The sequence below is a fragment of the Salvelinus alpinus genome, chromosome 23 (assembly GCF_045679555.1).
Source record: "Salvelinus alpinus chromosome 23, SLU_Salpinus.1, whole genome shotgun sequence".
Lineage (NCBI taxonomy): Eukaryota > Metazoa > Chordata > Actinopteri > Salmoniformes > Salmonidae > Salvelinus > Salvelinus alpinus.
Window position 1 is genome coordinate 23,685,932 of NC_092108.1, and position 25,350 is coordinate 23,711,281.

At 42.4% G+C, this 25,350-nt stretch overlaps 1 protein-coding gene across 4 annotated transcripts in view; it reads left to right on the plus strand.

Moving 5' to 3' along the window:
- Positions 1-25,350, plus strand: part of LOC139550616 (voltage-dependent R-type calcium channel subunit alpha-1E-like) — a 73,651-nt gene that overhangs the window by 25,193 nt on the left and 23,108 nt on the right. For all 4 annotated transcript variants that reach the window (XM_071361614.1, XM_071361617.1, XM_071361615.1 and 1 more), the window contains 21 exons: positions 13-116; positions 259-417; positions 6,972-7,162; positions 7,464-7,567; positions 7,817-7,932; positions 8,748-8,801; positions 9,548-9,619; positions 9,851-10,054; positions 10,371-10,483; positions 10,769-10,881; positions 11,666-11,797; positions 12,217-12,286; positions 12,779-12,896; positions 13,739-13,806; positions 17,185-17,252; positions 19,068-19,868; positions 19,989-20,332; positions 20,505-20,661; positions 21,246-21,375; positions 21,469-21,528; positions 21,878-21,984. In XM_071361614.1, coding sequence (XP_071217715.1) covers positions 13-116; positions 259-417; positions 6,972-7,162; positions 7,464-7,567; positions 7,817-7,932; positions 8,748-8,801; positions 9,548-9,619; positions 9,851-10,054; positions 10,371-10,483; positions 10,769-10,881; positions 11,666-11,797; positions 12,217-12,286; positions 12,779-12,896; positions 13,739-13,806; positions 17,185-17,252; positions 19,068-19,868; positions 19,989-20,332; positions 20,505-20,661; positions 21,246-21,375; positions 21,469-21,528; positions 21,878-21,984 — 3,285 coding nt within the window. The remainder of the gene's footprint in view (positions 1-12; positions 117-258; positions 418-6,971; positions 7,163-7,463; positions 7,568-7,816; positions 7,933-8,747; positions 8,802-9,547; positions 9,620-9,850; positions 10,055-10,370; positions 10,484-10,768; positions 10,882-11,665; positions 11,798-12,216; positions 12,287-12,778; positions 12,897-13,738; positions 13,807-17,184; positions 17,253-19,067; positions 19,869-19,988; positions 20,333-20,504; positions 20,662-21,245; positions 21,376-21,468; positions 21,529-21,877; positions 21,985-25,350) is intronic.

Genomic DNA, 25,350 nt, shown 5'->3' on the forward strand with positions numbered 1-25,350 from the left:
ATGTGTCGGCAGAATCCTGGCTACAGCAGGGGCCCACATGAACATCCCCGTGGACCTGCGGACTCTGAGGGCGGTGCGAGTCCTGAGGCCTCTCAAACTGGTCTCTGGGATCCCTAGTAAGTACTCTGCATATCAATCACCAGCTGAAATATTAATCAGTTACAGTATCATAATACCTCTGTCTGTACTCTACTACAATGTCTTATTCCCAGAGGCAATCAGGCATTAACTATTCATACACGTGTGTGGTGTCACCAGGCTTGCAGATCGTGCTGAAGTCCATCATGAAGGCCATGGTGCCTCTGCTCCAGATCGGCCTGCTCTTGTTCTTCGCCATTCTCATGTTCGCCATCATCGGCCTGGAGTTCTACAGCGGGAAGCTCCACCACACCTGTCTACCTACAGCTGACATCCTGGGTAGGAACATACTTCATTCTCCCTCACACTCCCTGCATTTCATACATTACCCCAGTGGTTCCCAGCCTGCGGTATTAGGACCCCCGGGGTTACTTGGCTTATCCACAGGGGTACTTGAGAAGAATCACTAGACCATAGGCCTACTGGTAAAATGCACATGACTTGTAATGTCGTGGAATATTCTAATCAAGTGAGAGAAACTTTGTCATTTCTTCAAACAATCATCTTTATTTAATATCGATTAATTACTGCAATAATGAGACCAGTCAACCCAACACTCTTGACTGTTCGGCCGAGTAATCTAACCTGTACGCAAATGCAGTGTTCTTTATATAGCTGACACTAACAATGCTTAGTCATGGCTGGTTCCACCCCTCCCATGCAGACCAAGGGCACCATAAGCCACTCTGGGTTCATCCGGTCGTTATCTGAGCGGGGTTGTTGTCTTAACCCCTACCCTAGCTTAGTTTCTCAAATGCAGGGATGATTTTGAGACAATGAGGGATTGTTCTACTCCTAAGCTATCTCTAGTAAAACACATTATTGTCTTTGTAATGCAGTCTTTAACTCATTTGTCAGCTCAAGCCATCTCTAGTGACCATACGCCCAGATTGACTGTAGGGAACTAGAGTGGAAACCATAAAAACACAGCATTAGTAGGACAGAAATGTCTTACTATTAGTTAAATATGAATTGTTAACCATTAATAAGAAATGAAAAGGTAAATACGTAATTGTTCTCTCACAGTACTTCAGGGGTACCTCGGACAGAGCAAAATTCAGTTGGTGGTACAGTAACTGGAAAAGGTGGGGAACCACTGCACTACCCCACACTCCTCCACACTCCATGTATTTCACACACTACCCCACACTCCCTGTATTTCACACACTACCCCACACTCCCTGTATTTCACACACTACCCCACACTCCCTGTATTTCACACACTACCCCACACTCCCTGTATTTCACACACTACCCCACACTCCCTGTATTTCACACACTACCCCACACTCCATGTATTTCACACACTACCCCACACTCCCTGTATTTCACACACTACCCCACACTCCCTGTATTTCACACACTACCCCACACTCCCTGTATTTCACACACTACCCCACACTCCCTCACACTCTCTCTCTAGCAAAACCTCTTTGCCCACTTCTACCTCTATCCCTGGAGGAGGTCCCCTTCCCCTATGTGCTCCATTTCCTCCCTATTATACTGTATTTAACTTTAACATACTCTATTATACTGTATTTAGCTTTAACATACTCTATTATACTGTATTTAACTTTAACATATTCTATTATACTGTATTTAACTCTAACATACTCTATTATACTGTATTTAGCTTTGACATACTCTATTATACTGTATTTAACTTTAACATACTCTAGTATACTGTATTTAACTTTAACGTACTCTATTATACTCTATTTAACTTTAACATACTCTATTATACTGTATTTAAATTGAACATACTCTATTATATTGTATTTAACTTTAACGTACTCTAGTATACTGTATTTAACTTTAACGTACTCTATTATACTGTATTTAACTTTAACATACTCTATTATACTGTATTTAACTTTAGCATACTCTATTATATTGTATTTAACTTTAACGTACTCTAGTATACTGTATTTAACTTTAACGTACTCTATTATACTGTATTTAACTTTAACATACTCTATTATACTGTATTTAACTTTAACATACTCTATTATACTGTATTTAACTTTAACATACTCTATTATACTGTATTTAACTTTAACGTACTCTAGTATACTGTATTTAACTTTAACATACTCTATTATACTGTATTTAACTTTAACATACTCTATTATACTGTAGTTAACTTTAACATACTCTATTATACTGTATTTAACTTTAACATACTCTATTATACTGTATTTAACTTTAACATACTCTATTATACTGTAGTTAACTTTAACATACTCTATTATACTGTAGTTAACTTTAACATACTCTATTATACTGTAGTTAACTTTAACATACTCTATTATACTGTATTTAACTTTAACATACTCTATTATACTGTATTTAACTTTAACATACTCTATTATACTGTATTTAACTTTAACATACTCTAGTATACTGTATTTAACTTTAACATACTGTATTTAACTCTCTCTCCCCCTGCCCTGTTTATCAGAACATCTTTATAATGCAACTCTTTTACCTGGCAGCTTCACGAGGATCATTCTGTCCCATCTAACACTTTTTTCTAAGTACACTTAGAAAAAAGGGTTCCAAAAGGGTTCTTCAGCTGACCCCATAGGAGAACCCTTTTTGGTTCCAGGTAGAACCCTTTCTGGCTACAGGTTGAACTCTTTTGGGTTCTATGTAGAACCCTCTATGGAAAAGGTTCTACATGGAACCCGAAAATGGTTCTACCTGGAACCAAAAAGAGTTCTTCAAAGGGTTCTCATATGGGGACAGCCAAATAACCATTTTAGGTTCTAGATAGCACCTTTTTTTCTTAGAGTATATTATTGTTTTGTTTTTATTCACACAGTCATGTTTCAAATGGTTTCGTCTGACTGGTTTACTATACTTACAGGCTTCTAATTTGCACAAAGGATGGAAAATTCCTTTGTTAGATGATGACATGGGGCAAACATATTATTCATGTTAGTGTGCCTAACTGAGCTGCCTAGCTACATTTCAATTAGCCAACAATGATTACTCTGTAATTACACAAGCCACAAATAGTATTTTATTTACTCTAACATGGAAAAAATATGGTTTGACCCAGTGATATACTGTATGATCAATCTCCAGAAATGTGTATTTCTCAACTGTCAATTCATGCAGCAACACTGACCCCTGGGATGTTGGTGAGTGGTCCCTGAGATGGTTAGCTGACACAGATTCAGTCAGTTCTCAAGTGACAGTTTTTAATGTAAGTGGTCCTCCAAGGACAAAGGATCATAGCTCCCCTGTTGTAATTAAGGTTGAGAGGAACACTGCTCTAGACATCTGCTACTCCTAAATCCTATTTCAGTCTATGGTGACTTTGGAAAAGGTCAAAAGCAGCGCAAAAGTAATCCGGCTGAAAAGATTTGTCATGGATCCTCAGATTCTCAAAAGGTTCTACAGCTGCACCATTGAGACCATCTTAACTGGCTGCATCACCGCTCGGTATGGCAACTGCTCGGCATCCGACTGCAAGGCACTACAGAGGGTAGTGAGTACGGCTCAGTACTTCAGTGGGGCCAAACTCCCTGCCATCCAGGACCTCTATACCAGGCGGTGTCAGAGGAAGGCCCTTAAAATTGCCAAAGACTTCAACAACCCAAGTCATAGTTTTCTCTGCTACTGAATGGCAAGCGGTACTGGAGCGCCAAGTCTGACCCCAAAAGGGTCCTGAACATCTTCTACCCCCAAGCCATAAGACTGCTGAACAGTTAATCAAATGGCTACCGGACTATTTACAGTGACCTCCTTTATTATTATTTGTATTTTTTTTGCGCTGACTCTCTTCACTGACATTATGTACACGCACTAGACTCTACCCACACACTCACACATACTACACTGATACTCCAACACACACACACACACACACACACACACACACACACACACACACACACACACACACACACACACACACACACACACACACACACACACACACACACACACACACACACACACACACACACACACACACACACAGACACACACACACACCCACACACAAAACACACACACATACACACATAGACACGCTTTCACACTCTTAACATACGCTGCTGCTACTCTGTTTATTATCTATCCTGATTGCCTAGTTACTTTTACCCCTAGCTACAGTACCAGTCAAAAGTTTGGGCACACCTACTCATTCAAAGGTTTTACTTTATTTGTACTATTTTATACATTGTAGAATAATAGTGAAGACATCAAAACTATGAAATTACACATGGAATCATGTAGTATCCACAAAATTATTCAAAGTAGCCACTCTTTGCCTTGATGACAGCTTTGCACACTCTTGGCATTCTCTCAACCAGCTTCACCTGGAATGCTTTTCCAACAGTCTTGAAGGAGTTCCCACATATGCTGAGCACTTGTTGGCTGCTTTTCCTTCACTCTGTGGTCCAACTCATCAAATCAAATCAAATCAAGTTTATTTTATATAGCCCTTTGTACATCAGCTAATATCTCGAAGTGCTGTACAGAAACCCAGCCTAAAACCCCAAACAGCAAGCAATGCAGGTGTAGAAGCACGGTGGCTAGGAAAAACTCCCTAGAAAGGCCAAAACCTAGGAAGAAACCTAGAGAGGAACCAGGCTATGAGGGGTGGCCAGTCCTCTTCTGGCTGTGCCGGGTGGAGATTATAACAGAACTATGCCAAGATGTTCAAAATGTTCATAAGTGAAAGCATGGTCAAATAATAATCATGAATAATTTTCAGTTGGCTTTTCATAGCCGATCATTAAGAGTTGAAAATAGCAGGTCTGGGACAGGTGGCGGTTCCATAACCGCAACTCATCCCAAACTATCTCAATTGGGTTGAGATGGGGTGATTGTGGAGGCCAAATCATCTGACGCAGCACTCCATCACTCTCCTTCTTGTTCAAATAGCCCTTATACAGCCTGGAGGTGTGTTTGGGGTCATTGTCCTGTTGAAAAACAAATGATAGTCCAACTAAGAGTAAACCAGATGGGATGACGTATCGCTGCAGAATGCTGTTGTAGCCATGCTGGGTAAGTGTGCCTTGAATTCTAAATGTATCACTGACAGTGTCACCAGCAAATCACCATCACACCTCCTCCTCCATGCTTCACGGTGGGAACCACTCATGCGGAGATCATCCGCTCACCTACTCTGCGTCTCACGAAGACACCAAAAATCTCAAATTTGGACTCATCAGACCAAATGACAGATTTCCACCGGTCTAATGTCCATTGCTCGTGTTTCTTGGCATAAGCAAGTCTCTTCTTATTATTGGTGTCCTTTAGTAGTGTTTTTTTTGCAGCAATTTGACCATGAAGGCCTGATTCACGCAGTTTCCTCTGAGCAGTTGATGTTGAGATGTGTCTGTTACTTGAACTCTGTGAAGCATTAATTTGGGCTGCAACTTCTGAGGCTGGTAACTCTAATGAACTTATCCTCTGCAGCAGAGGTAACTCTGGGTCTTCCTTTCCTGTGGCGATCCTCATGAGAGCCAGTTTCATCACAGCGCTTGATAGTTTTTGCGACTGCACTTGAAGAAACGTTCACATTTCTTGAAATTTTCCACATTGAGTGACCTTCATCTCTTAAAGTAATGATGTCTTTTCCCTTTGCTTATTTGAGCTGTTCTTGCCATAATATGGACTTGGTCTTTTACCAAATAGGGCTATCTTCTGTATACCACCCCTACCTTGTCACAACTGATTGGCTCAAACATATTAAGAAGGAAAGAAATTCCACAAATTAAATTTTAACAAGGCGTACCTGTTAATTGAAATGCATTCCAGGTGACTACCTAATGAAGCTGGTTGAGAGAATGTCAAGAGTGTGCAAAGCTGTCATCAATGCAAAGGGTGGCTACTTTGAAGAATTTCACATTTAAAATATATTTTGATTTGTTTAACACTTTTTTGGTTACTACATGATTCCATATATGTTATTTCATAGTTTTAATGTCTTCATTATTATTCGACAATGTAGAAAATAGTAAAAATAGAAAAAACCTTGAATGAGTAGGTGTGTCCAAACTTTTGACTGGTACTGTATATCTAGATACCAGACCTGCTGTTTTCAACTCTCTAGAGACAGCAGGAGCGGTAGAGATACTCTTAAATGATCGGCTATGAAAAGCCAACTGACATTTACTCCTGAGGTGCTGACTTGCTGCACCCTCGACAACTACTGTGATTATTATTATTTGACCATGCTGGTCATTTATGAACATTTGAACATCTTGGCCATGTTCTGTTATAATCTCCACCCGGCACAGCCAGAAGAGGACTGGCCACCCCTCATAGCCTGGTTCCTCTCTAGGTTTCTTCCTAGGTTTTGGCCTTTCTAGGGAGTTTTTCCTAGCCACCGTGCTTCTACACCTGCATTGCTTGCTGTTTGGGATTTTAGGCTGGGTTTCTGTACAGCACTTTGAGATATCAGCTGATGTAAGAAGGGCTATATAAATACATTTGATTTGATTTGATTTATATTACCTCAATTACCTCGTATCCATGCATATTGACTCAGTACTGGTATTCCTTGTATATAGCCTCGCTATTGTTATTTTATTGTGTTACTATTTCCTTTTTTTTCTTATTTTTTTCTTCTTACTTTTTAACTCTGCGTTGTTGGGAATGGGCTCGTAAGTAAGCATTTCACTGTAAAGTCTACACCTGTTGTATTCGGCGCATGTGAACAATACAATTTGATTTGAAACAACGCACCATGGACAGTGGTTATCAGGCTCCCCATGCTGTTAGGTGGAATACTGCAACACTGTGTTGTTAGTTTGGTGAAGAAAGGAGCGTGCTACTTACATTTGAACCACATCTGCCTTGTCCTGTGTTAGAAAATGAGACGATGGATACGACCGAGGTGGAGTTTGCGTGCGGAGTGAGGAAGTGTCCAGAGAAGTACGACTGTGTCGGGTCATGGATCGGCCCCAACGACGGCATCACCCAGTTTGACAACATCCTGTTCGCTGTGCTCACTGTCTTCCAGTGCATCACCATGGAGGGATGGACAGCTGTACTCTACAATGTGAGTACCGTACACTCCAACTACTTTAAGGCTACTCAACAACAACAAAAATACATATTTTTTGGGCAGACACATTGAGGGTCAAATCCTAACTTCATGTGTAATTCAATGTTTCACGTACAGTGAAGGATTTATCGATGTCAATGGGAGCTTTGTCTGAATGTTGGAGTGTTGCATGGGTATCTCTAAGGTTTGTGGATTCGTGGAGGATTCCTGAATGCACAGGAGGTTTGATAGGTGCCTCTATCTTGTATCTGTTCTTGTACTTCTTGTACTTACATACACGTCTCGTGTGTGCTAGACCAATGATGCCTTGGGCTTTATGTGGAATTGGATCTACTTTATTCCTCTCATCATCATCGGCTCTTTCTTCGTACTCAACCTGGTGTTGGGAGTCCTCTCCGGGTGAGTAAATAAAAGTGTGTGTGTGTGTGTGTGTGTGTGTGTGTGTGTGTGTGTGTGTGTGTGTGTGTGTGTGTGTGTGTGTGTGTGTGTGTGTGTGTGTGTGTGTGTGTGTGTGTGTGTGTGTGTGTGTGTGTGTGTGTGTGTGTGTGTGCGTGCGTCTGCGTGCGTGGGCAGATGTGCAAGGTTGTGTGATTTTATGAGGGTTTTGGAAGGGGTATTAATGGATTGCCCCATGTCCTGCATGTGTAGGGAGTTTGCCAAAGAGAGGGAGCGGGTGGAGAACCGTAGAGCCTTCATGAAGCTGAGACGCCAACAGCAGGTAGAGAGAGAACTCAACGGATACAGAGCCTGGATAGACCGAGCAGGTACTGTACTGTCACCTTAGAACCGCCACCAGAACTACGTAAGATGGAACAATGTATATATTATAAGATCCAAGTGGTGATTTGGGTGTTATGGTTTGGTCGAAGTAGATCATGTTCATTTTGCAAGCTGCTGTGGTGCTTTTGAAATGGCTCTGCCCTGATGGAGATACCTGGTGAATATATGGCTGGAGGGTGACTTTGTGAAGCTGCAGTGCTATAATGGCAATCTACAGTATCTTTCTCCCACGCAAGTTGAGGTTGAGAGGAAGGTGAGACTGACTCACTGACTCAAGTGTGAATGCGAGTCTGTGCGCATCCATGTGTGTGTGCGTGTCCATTTTTGTGTACATGTGCTCATCCGTGTGTGTGTGTGTGTGTAGGTGTGTGCATGTCCGTGTGTGTGTGTGTGTGTGTGTGCGCACGTCTGTGTTTGTGTGTGCCCGTCCGTGTGTGTGTTTAAAATGTATGCGTTAGTCATAGAAATCAATGTGTTCCATCTCTGGAGGGGTTTATCAGGGCCCTGAAAGAGAAACGTTGGCTGCCAGGCGAGCACTAGATGAGCTCTTACCTGATGATGAGTTTCTCCCCCTCTTAGAGCATCAACACTATGCAACACTATACATTCAGCCCCAATACTAAGCTTTGCAATGCTAAAACAATCATTTCAATATTACATTTCAACAGGTTAGCCCCATAATTTGCTCACAATCTTCAGAGAGTGCTGAGAGAGGGAGAGAGACCTATTTATGTTTCAGTAACACTTTATGATCACTTAGTGTGGATGACCTTGAAATGTGTTCATCCCAATGTTACAGAGGAGGTTATGCTGGCTGAGGAGAACAAGAAGTCGGGGAGATCTGCTTTAGATGGTAAGAACCAGAAGACATTGAGAGGAGTCACCACCAAAATGTTCTATTAATGTCCTTCCCTTCCACATTCACTACCCTTACTACAGTAATCCTTACAGTCCAATACAGTACAGTACACTGTTTTTGATGATACATTGAACACTTCACCTTTTCACAACCTGCCTCTCTCCATCAACTACACGACAACTCCAGCTATAGACAAAGGCAACATTTTGTTCCTCTTTGACCTTCGTTAGCTGAGAGCTGCTGCAGACAATTGAAAATGCCAGTGAAAAGTGAAAATATACTGTAAAACACCTCAAGAAGTTCATTTGCTTTGTTTACTGTGTGGACATTGTGGTTGTCTTGGTAACAGTAAAGTGAAAAAGGCTTGGCGTGCGCCTGTAGTGATATACCATCTGTCAACAAGGTCTTGTTTTTAGAATGTTTTTGTTTGTCTCACTCCTTTTCAGAAGACGTGAATGATTCATATGACACTTTCATTTACACCGTATCTGATATCTACCCTTCCTCTCATGTTCAGAGGACTTCAGTCAGTTTGCCCTGAAAGTTAGTATGTCAGCGTGAATATGTGCCATTTCCCACCGTTAACATATCATTATTTCTATTTAGAGCTAGTTTGCCATTCACTATGCTGGCTCGTGAAATGTGTTGTGTCATAAAGCATCTGTTGTTTCATGTCAGACTATCTAGGCTATTAGAGACATTCTCTGTTTGTTCTCATTTTCTGTCGTGTGTGTATTCAGTGCTGAAGCGGGCCACCAGTAAAAATGCAAAGCGTAGAGGAGGTCCTGGGGTTGCGGAGATATCCACTATTGGTGAGTGAGGAACACACAGCCTAGACCCTCATATTAAGACTTCTTGTAGTCTTTCTCTTTGCCTCCATTTCTCATCTCTTTCCCCCATATCTATTTGACCTCTAATATTTTCTACACCTTTTCTCTCTCCTCTCCAACCCTAACCTTTTTCTCTCTCCATATCCTTTCTCTCCCTCTCTTTCTGTCTATTTTCTTAAACTATCCTCCTCTCCTCTCATTCCTCCTCCCCAGGAGCACCTCGTATGCGGATCCGTACGGTGCGACGTGGCCCGGTGGCGTACATGCGTCGTAAGGAGCGTATGCTGCGTATCTCCCTGCGGCGCATGGTGAAGACAGACACCTTCTACTGGACTGTCCTCAGCCTGGTGTTTCTCAACACCATATGTGTGGCCATTGTCCACCATAACCAGCCAGACTGGCTCTCCACCTTCCTGTGTACGGTTGATCGATCAATTGATTGAATCAATAACATTTTATTTACATAGACAATTCCACCACAACAATTACACATTCCGAGAAAATAAACTCCTGGCCCTAAGCATAGGCTATGCATTGTATTTACAGTATAACTTACAGTAGCAAACTTTAAATGCATTCTGAACAACTTTCAATATATCTCCAGACTATGAAGATGGCCTTCTTCCATCGTACAGTGTTTATAACATAGCCTGAAAAAAAGCTGGGTTTGAACAGAGAAAAACTCTGAACATCTGCCCAGCCTTTCATTTTTAATGATTTATTATTTCTTCAGACTATGCAGAATTTGTTTTCCTGGGGCTCTTCTTGGCAGAGATGTTCTTAAAGATGTACGGCCTGGGTTTCCGCCTCTATTTCCACTCCTCATTCAACTGCTTTGACTGCGGAGTGAGTTTGTTTATCCTTTACGTTTACTCTCCGATAGCTTATGGTGAACCTTGATTACCACAGCTAAGTGGAATCAAGACTTACAAGTGTGGCAACAAAATATTTGCTTATTATTATACAGGTGGATCAAGAAGCATTACATTTCTAACAATATGGACAATTAAGTGCTATTGTTATGTGATACTGTCCTATATTGCAGACTAATGTGTGTTCTTAATGATAGAGGTTTGTCGAAACTGAACTTCTCTTACAGTGTTTGAGTGTTGCTTGGTGTCTCTTGTGCAGGTGATAGTTGGCAGCATCTTTGAGGTGGTGTGGGGCTTCTTCCGGCCTGGCATGTCCTTTGGCATCAGCGTCCTTAGGGCGCTGAGACTCCTGAGGATCTTTAAGATCACCAAGTGAGTGGAACATCAACCAGAATGAGGGTTAGGATCAGCATTAGTGTTACTGCTGTAAGTGCAATGTATTATCACACTAGGGTTAGGGTTACTGCTGTAAGTACAATGTATTATCACACTAGGGTTAGAGTTACTGCTGTAAGTACAATGTATTATCACACTAGGGTTAAGGTTACTGCTGTAAGGACAATGTATTATCACACTAGGGTTAAGGTTACTGCTGTAAGGACAATGTATTATCACACTAGGGTTAAGGTTACTGCTGTAAGTACAATGTATTATCACACTAGGGTTAAGGTTACTGCTGTAAGGACAATGTATTATCACACTAGGGTTAAGGTTACTGCTGTAAGTACAATGTATTATCACACAAGGGTTAGAGTTACTGCTGTAAGTACAATGTATTATCACACTAGGGTTAAGGTTACTGCTGTAAGGACAATGTATTATCACACTAGGGTTAAGGTTACTGCTGTAAGCACAATGTATTATCACACTAGGGTTAAGGTTACTGCTGTAAGTACAATGTATTATCACACTAGGGTTAAGGTTACTGCTGTAAGTACAATGTATTATCACACAAGGGTTAGAGTTACTGCTGTAAGGTCAATGTATTATCACACTAGGGTTAAGGTTGGGATTAATGTTAGGGTTAGGGTCAGTATTGGTGTTACTGCTGTAAGTACAATGTATTACCACTCTAAAAGGCAGTCAAAATGGCAGAAGGAAGATATTGAGGTCTGTCTATTTAGTGTACCAACCTACTCTCTTTTTTCTTGACCAGGTACTGGGCATCACTGAGGAACCTGGTGGTGTCTCTCATGAGTTCCATGAAGTCCATCATTAGTCTGCTCTTTCTCCTCTTCCTCTTCATTGTCGTCTTCGCCCTGCTTGGCATGCAGCTCTTTGGGGGCAGGTGAGCAGAACCATAGGGTTTGGGTTCATTTATTAGATACAGTGTCACTGATATCAGGATAGTTATTCAGTAGATCTCCAATAACAGGATATTAAGAATGTCTTGTATAGACAGGTCTCAGGACCCATGAATGTATTTTCAGTTGATCTGTTCATTGACTATTGATGTGGATTCGCCATGATCATATCACCAGATATTATTCCAAATATAAATTCAGGAGCCGCCTGAAGCTGTTCCATGTTATGTTGTGCTGCATCGGAAATGGAATGATAAATCTGAAATGAAACGTCTGCCTGAAAATATCAACTTCCACCTCCTCCTCCTCCTCTTCCTACCTTCTTCCTCCTCCTCTTCCTACCTCTTCCTCCTCCTCTTCTTCCCCGGTCACATCTGCCTATCCATTCTCTTTCTCCCTCTAGGTTCATCTTTGAAGATTACACTCCTACCAACTTTGACACGTTTCCAGCTGCCATCATGACAGTGTTCCAGGTTTGGCTTCTTCACTCCAGACTCTCCCTCTCACTCTGGCTTCCCCATGATGACACACAGAACCCAGGGATATCTCCCACATCCCCCCAGGGCCAAGATTAAACAACTCTGTTCACTGCTCGCCTCCCCTTCCATTTACTAGCAGCCCACACATACACATACATATACACATGAATGTCAGAGCAGTGAAATATGGAAGAATGTTTGATAAAAACCGTAAACTAGGTTTTTACGAGATAAATCAATTAATAGTAGGACTGACATTTTTAACTCTGCAGAGAGAAACAGGGTTCCTGTTACCAATATGATTAAATTATGGCCCAACAATGACTAAACAATTCAGACAAGGTTCCTGCCATTTTGAATCTTCTTATGTATTGGTGTGTGGTATTTGTGTGTCTGCATTTTCAATTATATACTTTGCGTTTTTGTATTATTTTCATTCAAATTTAATTGGGCTGCTCATTATTGATCCTTTAATTGTGACTCTAGATCCTGACTGGTGAGGACTGGAATGAGGTGATGTACAATGGGATCCGCTCCCAAGGAGGAGTGCAGTACGGCATGTGGTCCTCCATATACTTCATAGTGCTCACCCTGTTTGGGAACTGTATCCTTCTTCAACTTCCTACTAACCACCGTCTACTGATTCTGTTCACATTGTAGATAGGTTTCTATATACACTACCGTTCAAAAGTTTGGGGTCACTTAGAAATCTCCTTGTTTTTGAAAGAAACGCGCAATTTCTGTCGATTAAAATAACATCAAATTGATCAGAAATACAGTGTAGACATTGTTAATGTTGTAAATGACTATTGTAGCTGGAAACTGATTATTTTTTTTATGGAATATCTACATAGGCCCATTATCAGCAACCATCACTCCTGTGTTCCAATGGTACGTTGTGTTAGCTAATCCAAGTTGATCATTTTAAAAGGCTAATTGATCATTAGAAAACCCTTTTGCAATTATGTTAGCACAGCTGAAAACTGTTGTTCTGATTAAAGAAGCAATAAAACGGGCCTTCTTTAGACTAGTTGAGTATCTGGAGCATCAGCATTTGTGGGTTCGATTACAGGCTCAAAATGGCCAGAAACAAAGACCTTTCTTCTGAAACTCGTCAGTCTATTCTTGTTCTGAGAAATGAAGGCTTTTCCATGCGAGAAATTGCCAAGAAACTGAAGATCTCGTACAACGCTGTGTACTACTCCCTGTGTACTACTCCCTTCACAGAACAGAACAAACTGTTTTGCTTTTCTTTCAAAAACAAGGACATTTCTAAGTGGCCCCAAACTTTTGAACGGTAGTGTATTTCTTTCTCCTTATGTGAAAGTTGTAGCAGGCCTAAAGTAGGGGTCATGGGTTTTGATGTTGTGTGGAACTGTTTGACAGAAGTTTATGTATTTCAGTTTCTTCCACCCCTGTGAGCATTCTTGACCATACTGTGACCAGATACACTGCTCAACGTCTTCTTGGCCATCGCTGTGGATAACCTTGCCAACGCACAGGAACTCACCAAGGTGTGTAGTACTATTTTAAGAGTTTCTACGGAATTGGTTATCTTGAAATTAAAATAAGTGCTTTCAAAGAAATGTTTAAGGGTCATGATCTATGGTCATAGCCAGTGTTCCCTCTAATCTGCGTACATGTGCAGGCCGCACAGCTCCCCCGGGACTGCAGAGCAGAAGAAATATCAGCCCGCGCAGAGAAGCATGAGATTTTCCTATTCGTTTTCCCCATTAGTTAATTAACACTATCAACATTTCCCTTTTCTGTGGGAATTGTGATCAAATCAACGCAATATTAGCCACTTTCAATGCAACATACCGAAACAAAACGAACTATGCAAGAGATTCTGTTCTAGGCAGAACGCATCAGAGTAGGATTCTGTTGCATTGACACGCATGACTCAGCCCATACACAGACCAGTGTGCCAAAACCAATCAGAGCTGCAGTAGGCTATATGCAAATAGACAATTGCCATATATGGATCTGTGCAATTCACTTTGAACTAGACTGTGTTTACAGCATGAGCTGTCGTGAGTAGATGCGCTCAGTGATGTAATGTACTGAAGTAAAAATACTTGAAAGTACTACTTAAGTAATTTTATTTGGGTATCTGTACTTTACTTTACTATTTATATGTTTGACAACTTTTACTTCACTACATTCCTGAAGAAAATTATGTACTTTTTACTCCATACATTTTCCCTGACACCCAAAAGTTCTTGTTACATTTTGAATGCTTAGCAGGATAGGAAAATTATCCAATTCACACACACAAGAGAACATCCCTGGTCATCCCTACTGCCTATTATCTGGCGGACTCACTAAACACAAATGTGTCATTTGGAAATGATGTCTGAGTGTTGGAGTGTGCCCCTATCTATCCGTAAAAAAAATGTGCTGTCTAGTTTGCTAAATGTAACTAATTTTAAATGATTCATGCTTCTCCTTTTACTTTTGATAGTTAAGTATATTTTAGCAGTTATAAACTCAGAAAGAACTCAGAAAGAAATGTCCTCTCACTATCAACTGTGTTTATTTTCAGCAAACTTAACATGTGTAAATATTTGTATGAACAAAACAGGATTCAACAACTGAGACATAAACTGAACAAGTTCCACGACATATGACTAACAGAAATGGAATAATGTGTCCCTGAACAAAGGAGGGGTCAAAATCAAAAGTAAGAGTCAGTATCTGGTGTGGCCACCAGATGCATTAAGTACTGCAGTGCATCTCCTCCTCATGGACTGCACCAGATTTACCAGTTCTTGCTGTGAGATGTTACCCCACTCTTCCACCAAGGCACCTGCAAGTTCCCGGACATTTCTGGGGGGAATGGCCCTAGCCCTCACCCTCCGATCCAACAGGTCCCAGACGTGCTCAATGGGATTGAGATCCGGGCTCTTCGCTGGCCATGGCAGAACACTGACATTCCTGTCTTGCAGGAAATCACGCATAGAACGAGCAGTATGGCTGGTGACATTGTCAGGCTGGAGGGTCATGTCAGGATGAGCCTGCAGGAAGGGTACCACATGAGGGAGGAGGATGTCGTCCCTGTAACGCACAGCGTTGAGATTGCCTGCAATGACAAAAATCTCAGTCCGATGATGCTGTGACACACCTCCCCAGAACATAACGGACCCTCCACCTCCAAATCGATCCTGCTCCAGAGTACAGGCCTCGGTGTACCTCTCATTCCTTTGACGATAAACGCGAATCCGACCATCACCCCTGGTGAGACAAAACCGTGACTCGTCAGTGAAGAGCCAGTCCTTTTTGCCAGTCCTGTCTGGTCCAGCGACAGGGGGGTTTGTGCCCATAGGCAACGTTGCCTTACAACAGGCCTACAAGCCCTCAGTCCAGCCTCTCTCAGCCTATTGCGGACAGTCTGAGCACTGATGGAGGGATTGTGCGTTCCTGGTGTAACTTGTTGTTGTTGTTGCCATCCTGTACCTGTCCCGCAGGTGTGATGTTCGGATGTACCGATCTTGTGCAGGTGTTGTTACACGTGGTCTACCACTGCGAGGACGATCAGCTGTCCGTCCTGTCTCTCTGTAGCGCTGTCTTAGGCGTCTCACAGTACGGACATTGCAATTTATTGCCCTGGCCATGTCTGCAGTCCTCATGCCTTCTTGCAGCATGCCTAAGGCACGTTCACGCAGATGAGCAGGGACCCTGGGCATCTTTCCTTTGGTGTTTTTCAGAGTCAGTAGAAAGGCCTCTTTAGTGTCTTAAGTTTTCATAACTGTGACCTAAATTGCCTACCGTCTGTAAGCTGTTAGTGTCTTAACGACCATTCCACAGGTGCATGTTCATTAATTGTTTATGGTTCATTGAACAAGCATGGGAAACAGTGTTTAAACCCTTTACAATGAAGATCTGTGAAGTTATTTGGATTTTTATGAATTATCTTTGAAAGACAGGGTCCTGAAAAAGGGACATTTCTTTTTTTGCTGAGTTCCTTTACTTTTGATACTTAAGTATATTTAAAACCAATACTTTTAGACTTTTACTCAAGTAGTATTTTATTGGGTGACTTTTACTTGAATGATTTTCTATTAAGGTACTTTTACTCAAGTATGACAATTGGGTACTTTTCCGACCACTGGATGCGCTTGTTTTGAGATCAAAGCTAGAGCTGCATGTAGCCACATGTGCACATTTTGTTCATATCCTTTGCTAGTTAGTGAGTTATTAGCCCAGTTATAGATCATTTGTAGTCAGCAATGGAGAAGTGATTGCTTCCTACAAGAGCACAAATAGGGAAAAATTGTAGACATCTTTGAGAAGCGAGTAAGGTAAAAGCTTTTGTTTTGTCTTAAAGGGGCAGTGTTGTATTTTGAGACAGAATTGAATAAGCTAAGTAGCCAATAGGCAGAGGGTAGCATAATTTGTCTGATTCTCTGTAATAATGGTATGGGAATAATAATGCATTTTATTTTAGAAAGTGGTTTCTTGCATCAAACAGCACAACAACATATTCAGTCACCTCCTTGTCTGAAGGACAAGTGGATAATTTCCAAAAGTCTCATGGAATTTAAGCCTACATTGAACACCACACATTGGCTGCTACTGTAGGCTGAATGATAGAACAACAATTTCCATGCTAAAATGTTTATCCATTGTTTTTGATGGTAGGCTGGTAGGCTATTATGATCAAATAGCCACAGTAGCCTACTTGACCACCGTCTGAAATTAACTTAAAGCTGTTACAGCCTCAGTGTTTACAGTAAACGCGCGCTGGAAGTTGCACAGAATTTACACAATGTTCAAGTTTGAGCTCAGCGGACCTGAAATTTACTCAGTGCTCCAAAAAATGTTAGCTGCCCTATATCCTAAACTATTTGTGGGACTTAAATTTCTTTTTGTGTTTATTTTACCTTTGTTAGGACGAAGAGGAGGAAGAGGAGTTTTTCAATGCAAGATACGCCAGAGGCACAGATGGCCCGATGTCTGAGTAAGTGCTCCGTTTATGCTTTTATTACAATGGCAATTGGTCAGGCACCTACTTTGGCCTAGTCTTGGTGAAGATTAGGAGGAGTTTTGAAACTGAGGGGTGATCATCATGCGAACTCAATATCTATCGATTACACAGCCATAACACTCACAGGAAAACGCTGGTCTACTATACTCTTTGAGAATCTGGTGTAGGCGTAGGCAGAATGTTGATTTTCTTTGCATACAGCTGCATGATTAATCTTCAGGGTTAGAGAGGCATGTTCTGTGGGCTGTGTGTGGAAAATGAATGTGTACTTGCTTGTTACATAGCATGTGTAATGGAAATTGCATTAGGGAAATTAGGGATGAGGCACACGTCCAAGTTAAGACAAGCATCTTCGCTTTGAGTCGGATGTTGCTCTGGGGACTTGTTAATGATGTAATGATCTAATGTAGGATAATGCATGATTTTAATTAGGATATACGTTTTTGGTTTATTTGAGCATGTCAGTCAACTGTTAAATGAAGAAAGATAACAGGCCAGTCATACAAGCATGTTTTTATTTTATTTAGGATTTGTTTATTTGGGAATATCAGTAAACAGATAAATTAAACCAAATGACAGGGCAATTATAGAGTATAAGCATAGTATAATGCTTAGTGTATAAGCACCACCAACCATTCTGCTCCCTCTGTAACAGGTACAGGTAGGGGGAAAAGGATGCATGGATTGTACTGTCCTCTGATCTTCTCCAGGCACGTTACACTGACTGTGTCATTTGTCTGTTACAACATATTTGAGTGTCAGTCCTATGTGTTTCAGAGCTATCAAGATGCCACTGCTTTTGATACGTATACTGTACTATGGTGTAATGTTATGTCATGCTGCTTCCATCATGTTGTCTTGTTACTCTATGCCTGTAATGTGGCACTAACCAAAATAAATACTACAAAATATAAGTAACAATTCTAGCACTGCCCTTGTAGGGTCAAGTTGAAACAATTTGTAATAACACTTGGATATTCACTGTTATTTGATAGGATTTATAAACATCCACTGTCACTACTGAGAAATAATCTTTTTTCTAAGTGAACAGGATCCATTTATAGATCCATTTATCAAGCTGTCAAAGCCAAATCCCCATGCCAAATATACTAAATATTATAATAATACAAATAAAATAAGATAGAACCAAATATACTAGACTGGCATTACTGGCATGACCCTTGACCTGGTTTTGGACTGTGTCACAAGGATTGTTCTATTCTGTCTCTGTTCCAAAAACACTAATGTCTTGTTTTCAACCAATCACTCATTGAATACATGGATTACAAAAGAGTCTGAATACCGTAAGTAAAGTTGTCTGTCTGTCTGTACCCCTGTCACACCTAATTAAAATTCCTTTATCTTAGTAGAAGAAGTTGATTTCTATATATCACAGTATTTCCCTATTTTAATCCTGCACTATTCCTTTTTGTTTTTGTGGCTTTTTGATTTTGTGTGCTTTCTTCCCAGGTATTTTCATCATTTGAATTTCAATCGAATTTCTGGATGTTTGCTTTATTTAGATGATAATTAAAAAATTTAATTGAATTCATCTTAAGCCATAAAACATACAATATCTCTGATTCAAAATGTTCATGTCAAATTGCTCTGTCGTGCAATTTTCGTACTTCATTATTGACATATTTACATACATAGATACTATGTTATATAATATGTAATATGTCTATACTCTATTTAGTGTGAGGTGTAACTTATCATTGATAAGTGTACATGTGACGTGGGCGAGATGCTGCCCTCTAGTGACGGGCTTTGTATTGTGTTCTGTAGGAGGAGGAGGCGGCCCTACCTCCGCAGGAAGAAGGCCATCCACAGGGGCCGTATGGCCGTCCCCGAGGAGGAGGAGGAGAGCACTGCTGGGGGCGGAGCCGACCAACCCCCCAATGGCACCAATGCCTTCTCCAACCGCCGTGACCGACGGAGGAGGGGGGGAGGAGGAGGAAGAGGAGGAAGGTCCGTGTGGGAGCAGAGGGCCAACCAGCTACGCAAGCGGCGCCAGATGGAGAGCCAGGAGGTCCTGTTCGGAGGCAGCCCCACCGAGGACACCACTGACACCCCTACCACCGCCTACCGCGCCCACACCCTCTCCCCAGACGCAAGCCCCGGTCACCTGCCCGAGTCGCCCATGTCCGGGATCATGCCCATGCCTGAACCCCCGATGTCCATTGCCATCCCGCTACCGGAACCCCCAGACTCGGAGCCTGTGCCTCTGTTTACGTTAGCTGAAGAGAGAGCGGTGAACCATCGCCCCACCGGTGGGGAAAGGAGGCACAGGGTGGCCCGGAAATCCAGGCCTGGCCCTGGGGGGGCGGAGGAGGGAGGGGCGGCGCGGCATAGGAGGCACCGTCACCGTGAGGCCCGGGCTGAGGCCAAGAGCAGAGAGTCCCCACATGAGGAGGTCAGCGAATCAGGCAGCCGCGAGAGGAAGATATTGGAAGAGAGGGAGGAGAAGGAGGAGAAAGAGGAGAAGGAGGACAAAGGAGAGTTCGCTGAGGTGGAGGGAGGAGTGTCAGGCAAGGATGAAGGAGGAGCCCTTATTATCAACTTAGAGAGTGAAGAAGAGCATCTGAGGTAAGACAGTGGTTCTAGGTTCCATTATTTTATGATAAGGGTTATGGCATTGTGATTATTGAGATTAGACTAAGTGTCTAAACACATGTACACATTCTCTTCCATACACCTCCTATGCAGGGTGTGTATTGCAGACATCCCTGAGCCTCCCCTATGTGATAACTTCCCTGAGTACCTACCCCCACCCCTGCTGGAACTTCCACCCCAGATGGAGGAGGGCGAGGTGGGGGAGACTGGGCAGTGTGAGCCCTTGTCCCAGGACCCTCCAGTGGAGCCAGCCCCAGAGCAGTTCGCAGACCCCTCAGAGCTCCAGGCAGCAGCAGGGGTCAGTGACTCAGAGAACAACCAAGCCTCCCTGAACCTTGAGGAGGGTAAGGAGTCAGAGCAAGGCCCAGACAGCCAGACCAGTGTGATCATAGAAATGTCTGGAGCACAGCCACTGCTGGAGGTCACCCCCATGACAGGTATGGTGCTCAACATTTTACAGTAGTTCTTTGAAAGCAATGTAAGGGCCATTGACTGTTCTGTATAGTTTCCTGCTGGAACAAGGATGGTTACGATAACGATGGAACTTCTTTTGTCATGCTCGGGAAGAGCCAGGTCAAATAACAGGTTTTATCTTCAATTTACTTTTAGCTTTACACAGCAGCAAGGAGGTGGAGGTGTACCATCGTGAGAGGAAGGAGAAGAAGGAGGAGGAGGAGTCGCAGGTGGAGAAGGAGGAGGATGAGGAGGCTAGCCCGCCCAAACCTGTACCTCCTGGCAGCATGTTCCTCTTCAAGGCCTCCAACCCGTAAGACTCTCCTTCCTGCCCATGTCTTGGCATACATTCAAGTGCAGTATTAGTCTTTTCAGTTCAGTTCTATGTAAGGAGTGTTCTGTGGGGCTCCCGAGTGGCGCAGCGGTCTAAGGTACTGCATCTCAGTGCTAGAGGTGTCACTACAGACACCCTGGTTCGAATCCAGGCTGTATCATAACCGGCCGTGATTGGAAGTCCCATAGGGCGGTGCACAATTGTCCGGGTTTGGCCGGTGTAGGACGTCATTGTAAATAAGAATTTGTTCTTAACTGACTTGTCTATTTAAATAAAGGTAAAATAAAGGACTGAAGTTCAGAGTCTGAACCCAGTTAGAAAAGGCTACTGTGTTTATGCATCAGTCAGTGTGCTCTTACTGCACAAGTACACATTCACATACTCTCTCATACATTGTATCAGAAACACAAGTAATACATTGTATCAGAAACACAAGTAATCTTTTTTGAGACCATGTTTGCAGGTACAATATAGTAGTCATTATATTTATCATCATTGTCGTCATGAGCGATCACTTGTGTTTCTGATACTGTTGACCATCTCTCCACTTTATTGATCTGTAGGATCAGGAGGATCTGTCACTATGTGGTGACCATGCGCTACTTTGAGATGACCATCTTGCTGGTGATCGTGGCTAGCAGCATCGCTCTGGCTGCTGAAGACCCTGTGTGCACCAACTCTGACAGAAACAGGGTGAGTTCAATTTTGAATCTGGAATGTTGCTATCAGTGATGTGGATGTGTGTATATCTTCTCACATAATTGTTGGATGTGTTGGCTTTTCTAGGTTCTCCGTTACTTTGATTACGTCTTTACTGGAGTCTTCACGTTTGAAATGATTATAAAGGTGGGATACTCAAAGAGAAGTGATCAATTATGATCAACTAAAATGATCAACTGAAACTATGCACAGAAATAAACATGTAACAATGTTTTCAGTGTAGTAACTTATGGTGTTATATGTACGTGTGTGTATCTATATTGTTGTTTGTTTGTGTGTGTGCGTGTGCGTGTGTGCGTGCGTGTGTGTGTGCGTGCGTGCGTGTGTGCGTGTGTGTGTGTGTGTGTGTGTGTGTGTGTGTGTGTGTGTGTGTGTGTGTGTGTGTGTGTGTGTGTGTGTGTGTGTGTGTGTGTGTGTGTGTGTGTGTGTGTGTGTGTGTGTGTGTGTGTGTGTGTGTTTGTGGGGTGTCCTCCAGATGACTGACCTGGGACTGCTTCTTCATGATGGCTCCTACTTCCGTGACCTGTGGAACATTCTGGACTTCATCGTGGTGGTGGGAGCTCTAATCGCCTTCGCTCTGACGTGAGTTGGGTTGCAAAGTTACCGGTAATTTACCAAAGTTACCGGAGTCTTCTGTAATTTTGGTAATTAACAGGTAATCTATGGCAATCTATGGTAATTTTGGTATTTTATACTTTAATAACTTTTGAAGTTTTTTATTTATTTATCTGTGTCCATATTGTGCTAGTGGATAGACCATACGATTCAAGATAGCCTAATTAATGAAAAAAGCATTGAATCAACAATGGCATTATTTTCAATTGACTCTGCAACTCTTCCAACTTTTTTTTTTGCTGCCACTAGTTTTCCACCAAAACATTTACAACAAATACATATAGACATAGTAAAATAAATAATAAAAGTGTGTAATATGTGAAGTATATTTAATTCTGAAAACCTCATATTAAACACCAATGGAATTCACTAAGTTTATGGTTTATATTTAGGATAATGTTTTACAGTTTTGTCATTCTATTTTTTTGCTATCTTAACTGTATTTAATTATTTTATATACAGTACCAGTCAAAGTTTCAACACCTACTCATTCAAGGGTTTGTCTTTATTGTTACTATTTTCTATGTTATAGAATAATAGTGAAGAAATCAAAACTATGAAATAACACATATAAATGAATGATGAAGTAACCAAAAAAGTGTTAAAAAATCTAAACAGATTTTAGATTTTAGAATCTTCAAAGTAGCCACCCTTTGCCTTGATGATAGCTTTGCACACTCTTGGCATTCTCTCAACCAGCTTCATGAGGAATTATTTTCCAAAAGTTGAAGGATTGCCCACATATTCTGAGACCTGTTGGCTGCTTTTCCTTCACTCTGCTGTCCAACTCATCCCAAACCATCTCAATTGGGTTGAGGTCAGGGGATTGTGGAGGACAGGTCATCTGATGCAGCACTCCATCACTCTCCTTCTTGGTCAAATAGCCCTTGCAAAGCCTGGAGGTCTGTTGGGTCATTGTCCTGTTGAAAACAAATGATAGTCCCACTAAGCGCAAACCAGATGGGATGGCCTATCGCTGCAGAATGCTGTGGTAGCCATGCTGGTTAAGTGTGCCTTGAATTCTAAATAAATCACTGACAGTGTCACCAGCAAAGCACCCCCACACCATCACACCTCCTCCTCAATGATTCACGGTGGGAACCACACATGCGGTGATCATCCGTTCACGTCCTCTGTGTCTCAAAAAAGATACAGCGGTTGGAACCAAAAATCTCAAATTTGGACTGATCAGACCAAAGGATAGATTTCCACCGGTCTAATGTCCATTTCTCGTGTTTCTTGGCCCAAGCAAGCCTCTTCTTATTATTGGTGTACTTTAGTAGTGGTTTCTTGCCAGCAATTCGACCATGAAGGCCTGATTCATGAAGTCTCCTCTGAACAGTTGATGTTGAGATGTGTCTGTTACTTACATTTACATTTAAGTCATTTAGCAGACGCTCTTATCCAGAGCGACTTACAAATTGGAAAGTTCATACATATTCATCCTGGTCCCCCCGTGGGGAATGAACCCACAACCCTGGCGTTGCAAGCGCCATGCTCTACCAACTGAGCCACACGGGACCATTGAATCATCAAATCAAATTTATTTATATAGCCCTTCTTACATCAGCTGATATCTCAAAGTTCTGTATAGAAATCCAGCCTAAAACCCCAAACAGCAAGCAATGCAGGTGTAGAAGCACGGTGGCTAGGAAAAACTCCCTAGAAAGGCCAAAATCTAGGAAGAAACCTAGAGAGGAACCAGGCTATGAGGGGTGGCCAGTCCTCTTCTGGCTGTGCCAGGTGGAGATTATAACAGAACATGACCAAGATGTTCAAATGTTCATAAATGACCAGCATGGTCAAATAATAATAATCATAGTAGTTGTCGAGGGTGCAACAAGTCAGCACCTCAGGAGTAAATGTCAGTTGGCTTTTCATAGCCGATCATTGAGAGTATTTCTACTGCTCCTGCTGTCTCTAGAGAGTTGGAAACAGCAGGTCTGGGACAGGTAGCACGTCCGGTGAACAGGTCAGGGTTCCATAGCCGCAGGCAGAACAGTTGAAACTGGAGCAGCAACACGGCCAGGTGGACTGGGGACAGCAAGGAGTCATCATGCCAGGTAGTCCTGAGGCATGGTCCTAGGGCTCAGGTCCTCCGAGAGAAAGAAAGAAAGAGAGAATTAGAGAGAGCATACTTAAATTCACACAGTACACCGGATAAGACAGGAGAAATACTCCAGATATAACAGACAGGGTCACCTAGCCCCCCGACACATAAACTACTGCAGCATAAATACTGGAGTCTGAGACAGGAGGGGTCAGGAGACACTGTGGCCCCATCCGATGATACCCCCGGACAGGGCCAAACAGGCAGGATATAACCCCACCCACTTTGCCAAAGCACAGCCCCCACACCACTAGAGGGATATCTTCAACCGCCAACTTACCATCCTGAGACAAGGCCGAGTATAGCCCACAAAGATCTCCGCCACGGCACAACCCAAGGGGGCGGCGCCAACCCAGACAGGAAGACCACGTCAGTGACTCAACCCACTCAAGTGACGCACCCCTCCTAGGGACGGCATGGAAGAGCACCAGTAAGCCAGTGACTCAGCCCCTGTAATAGGGTTAGAGGCAGAGAATCCCAGTGGAGAGAGGGGAACCGGCCAGGCAGAGACAGCAAGGGCGGTTCGTTGCTCCAGAGCCTTTCCGTTCACCTTCACACTCCTGGGCCAGACTACACTCAATCATATGACCTACTGAAGAGATGAGTCTTCAGTAAAGACTTGAGACCGAGTCTGCGTCTCTCACATGGGTAGGCAGACCATTCCATAAAAATGGAGCTCTATAGGAGAAAGCCCTGCCTCCAGCTGTTTACTTAGAAATTCTAGGGACAATTAGGAGGCCTGCGTCTTGTGACCGTAGCGTACGTGTAGGTATGTACAGCAGGACCAAATCGGAAAGATAGGTAGGAGCAAGCCCATGTAATGCTTTGTAGGTTAGCAGTAAAACCTTGAAATCAGCCCTTGCCTTAACCTTTCTAGGACACGCGTTCCGCTAGCAGAACCCCCCCCCCCCCAACATTCCGCTGAAAAGGCAGCGCGCGAAATTAAAAAATATTTTTTGGAAATATTTAACTTTCACACATTAACAAGTCCAATACAGCAAATGAAAGATAAACATCTTGTTAATCTACCCATCGTGTCCGATTTTTAAAAATGTTTTACAGCGAAAACACAACATATATTTATGTTAGCTCACCACCAAATCCAAAAAACACACAGCCATTTTTGCCAGCCAAAGATAGCTTTCACAAAACCCAGAAATAGAGATAAAATTAATCACTAACCTTTGAACATCTTCGTCAGATGACACTCATATGACATCATG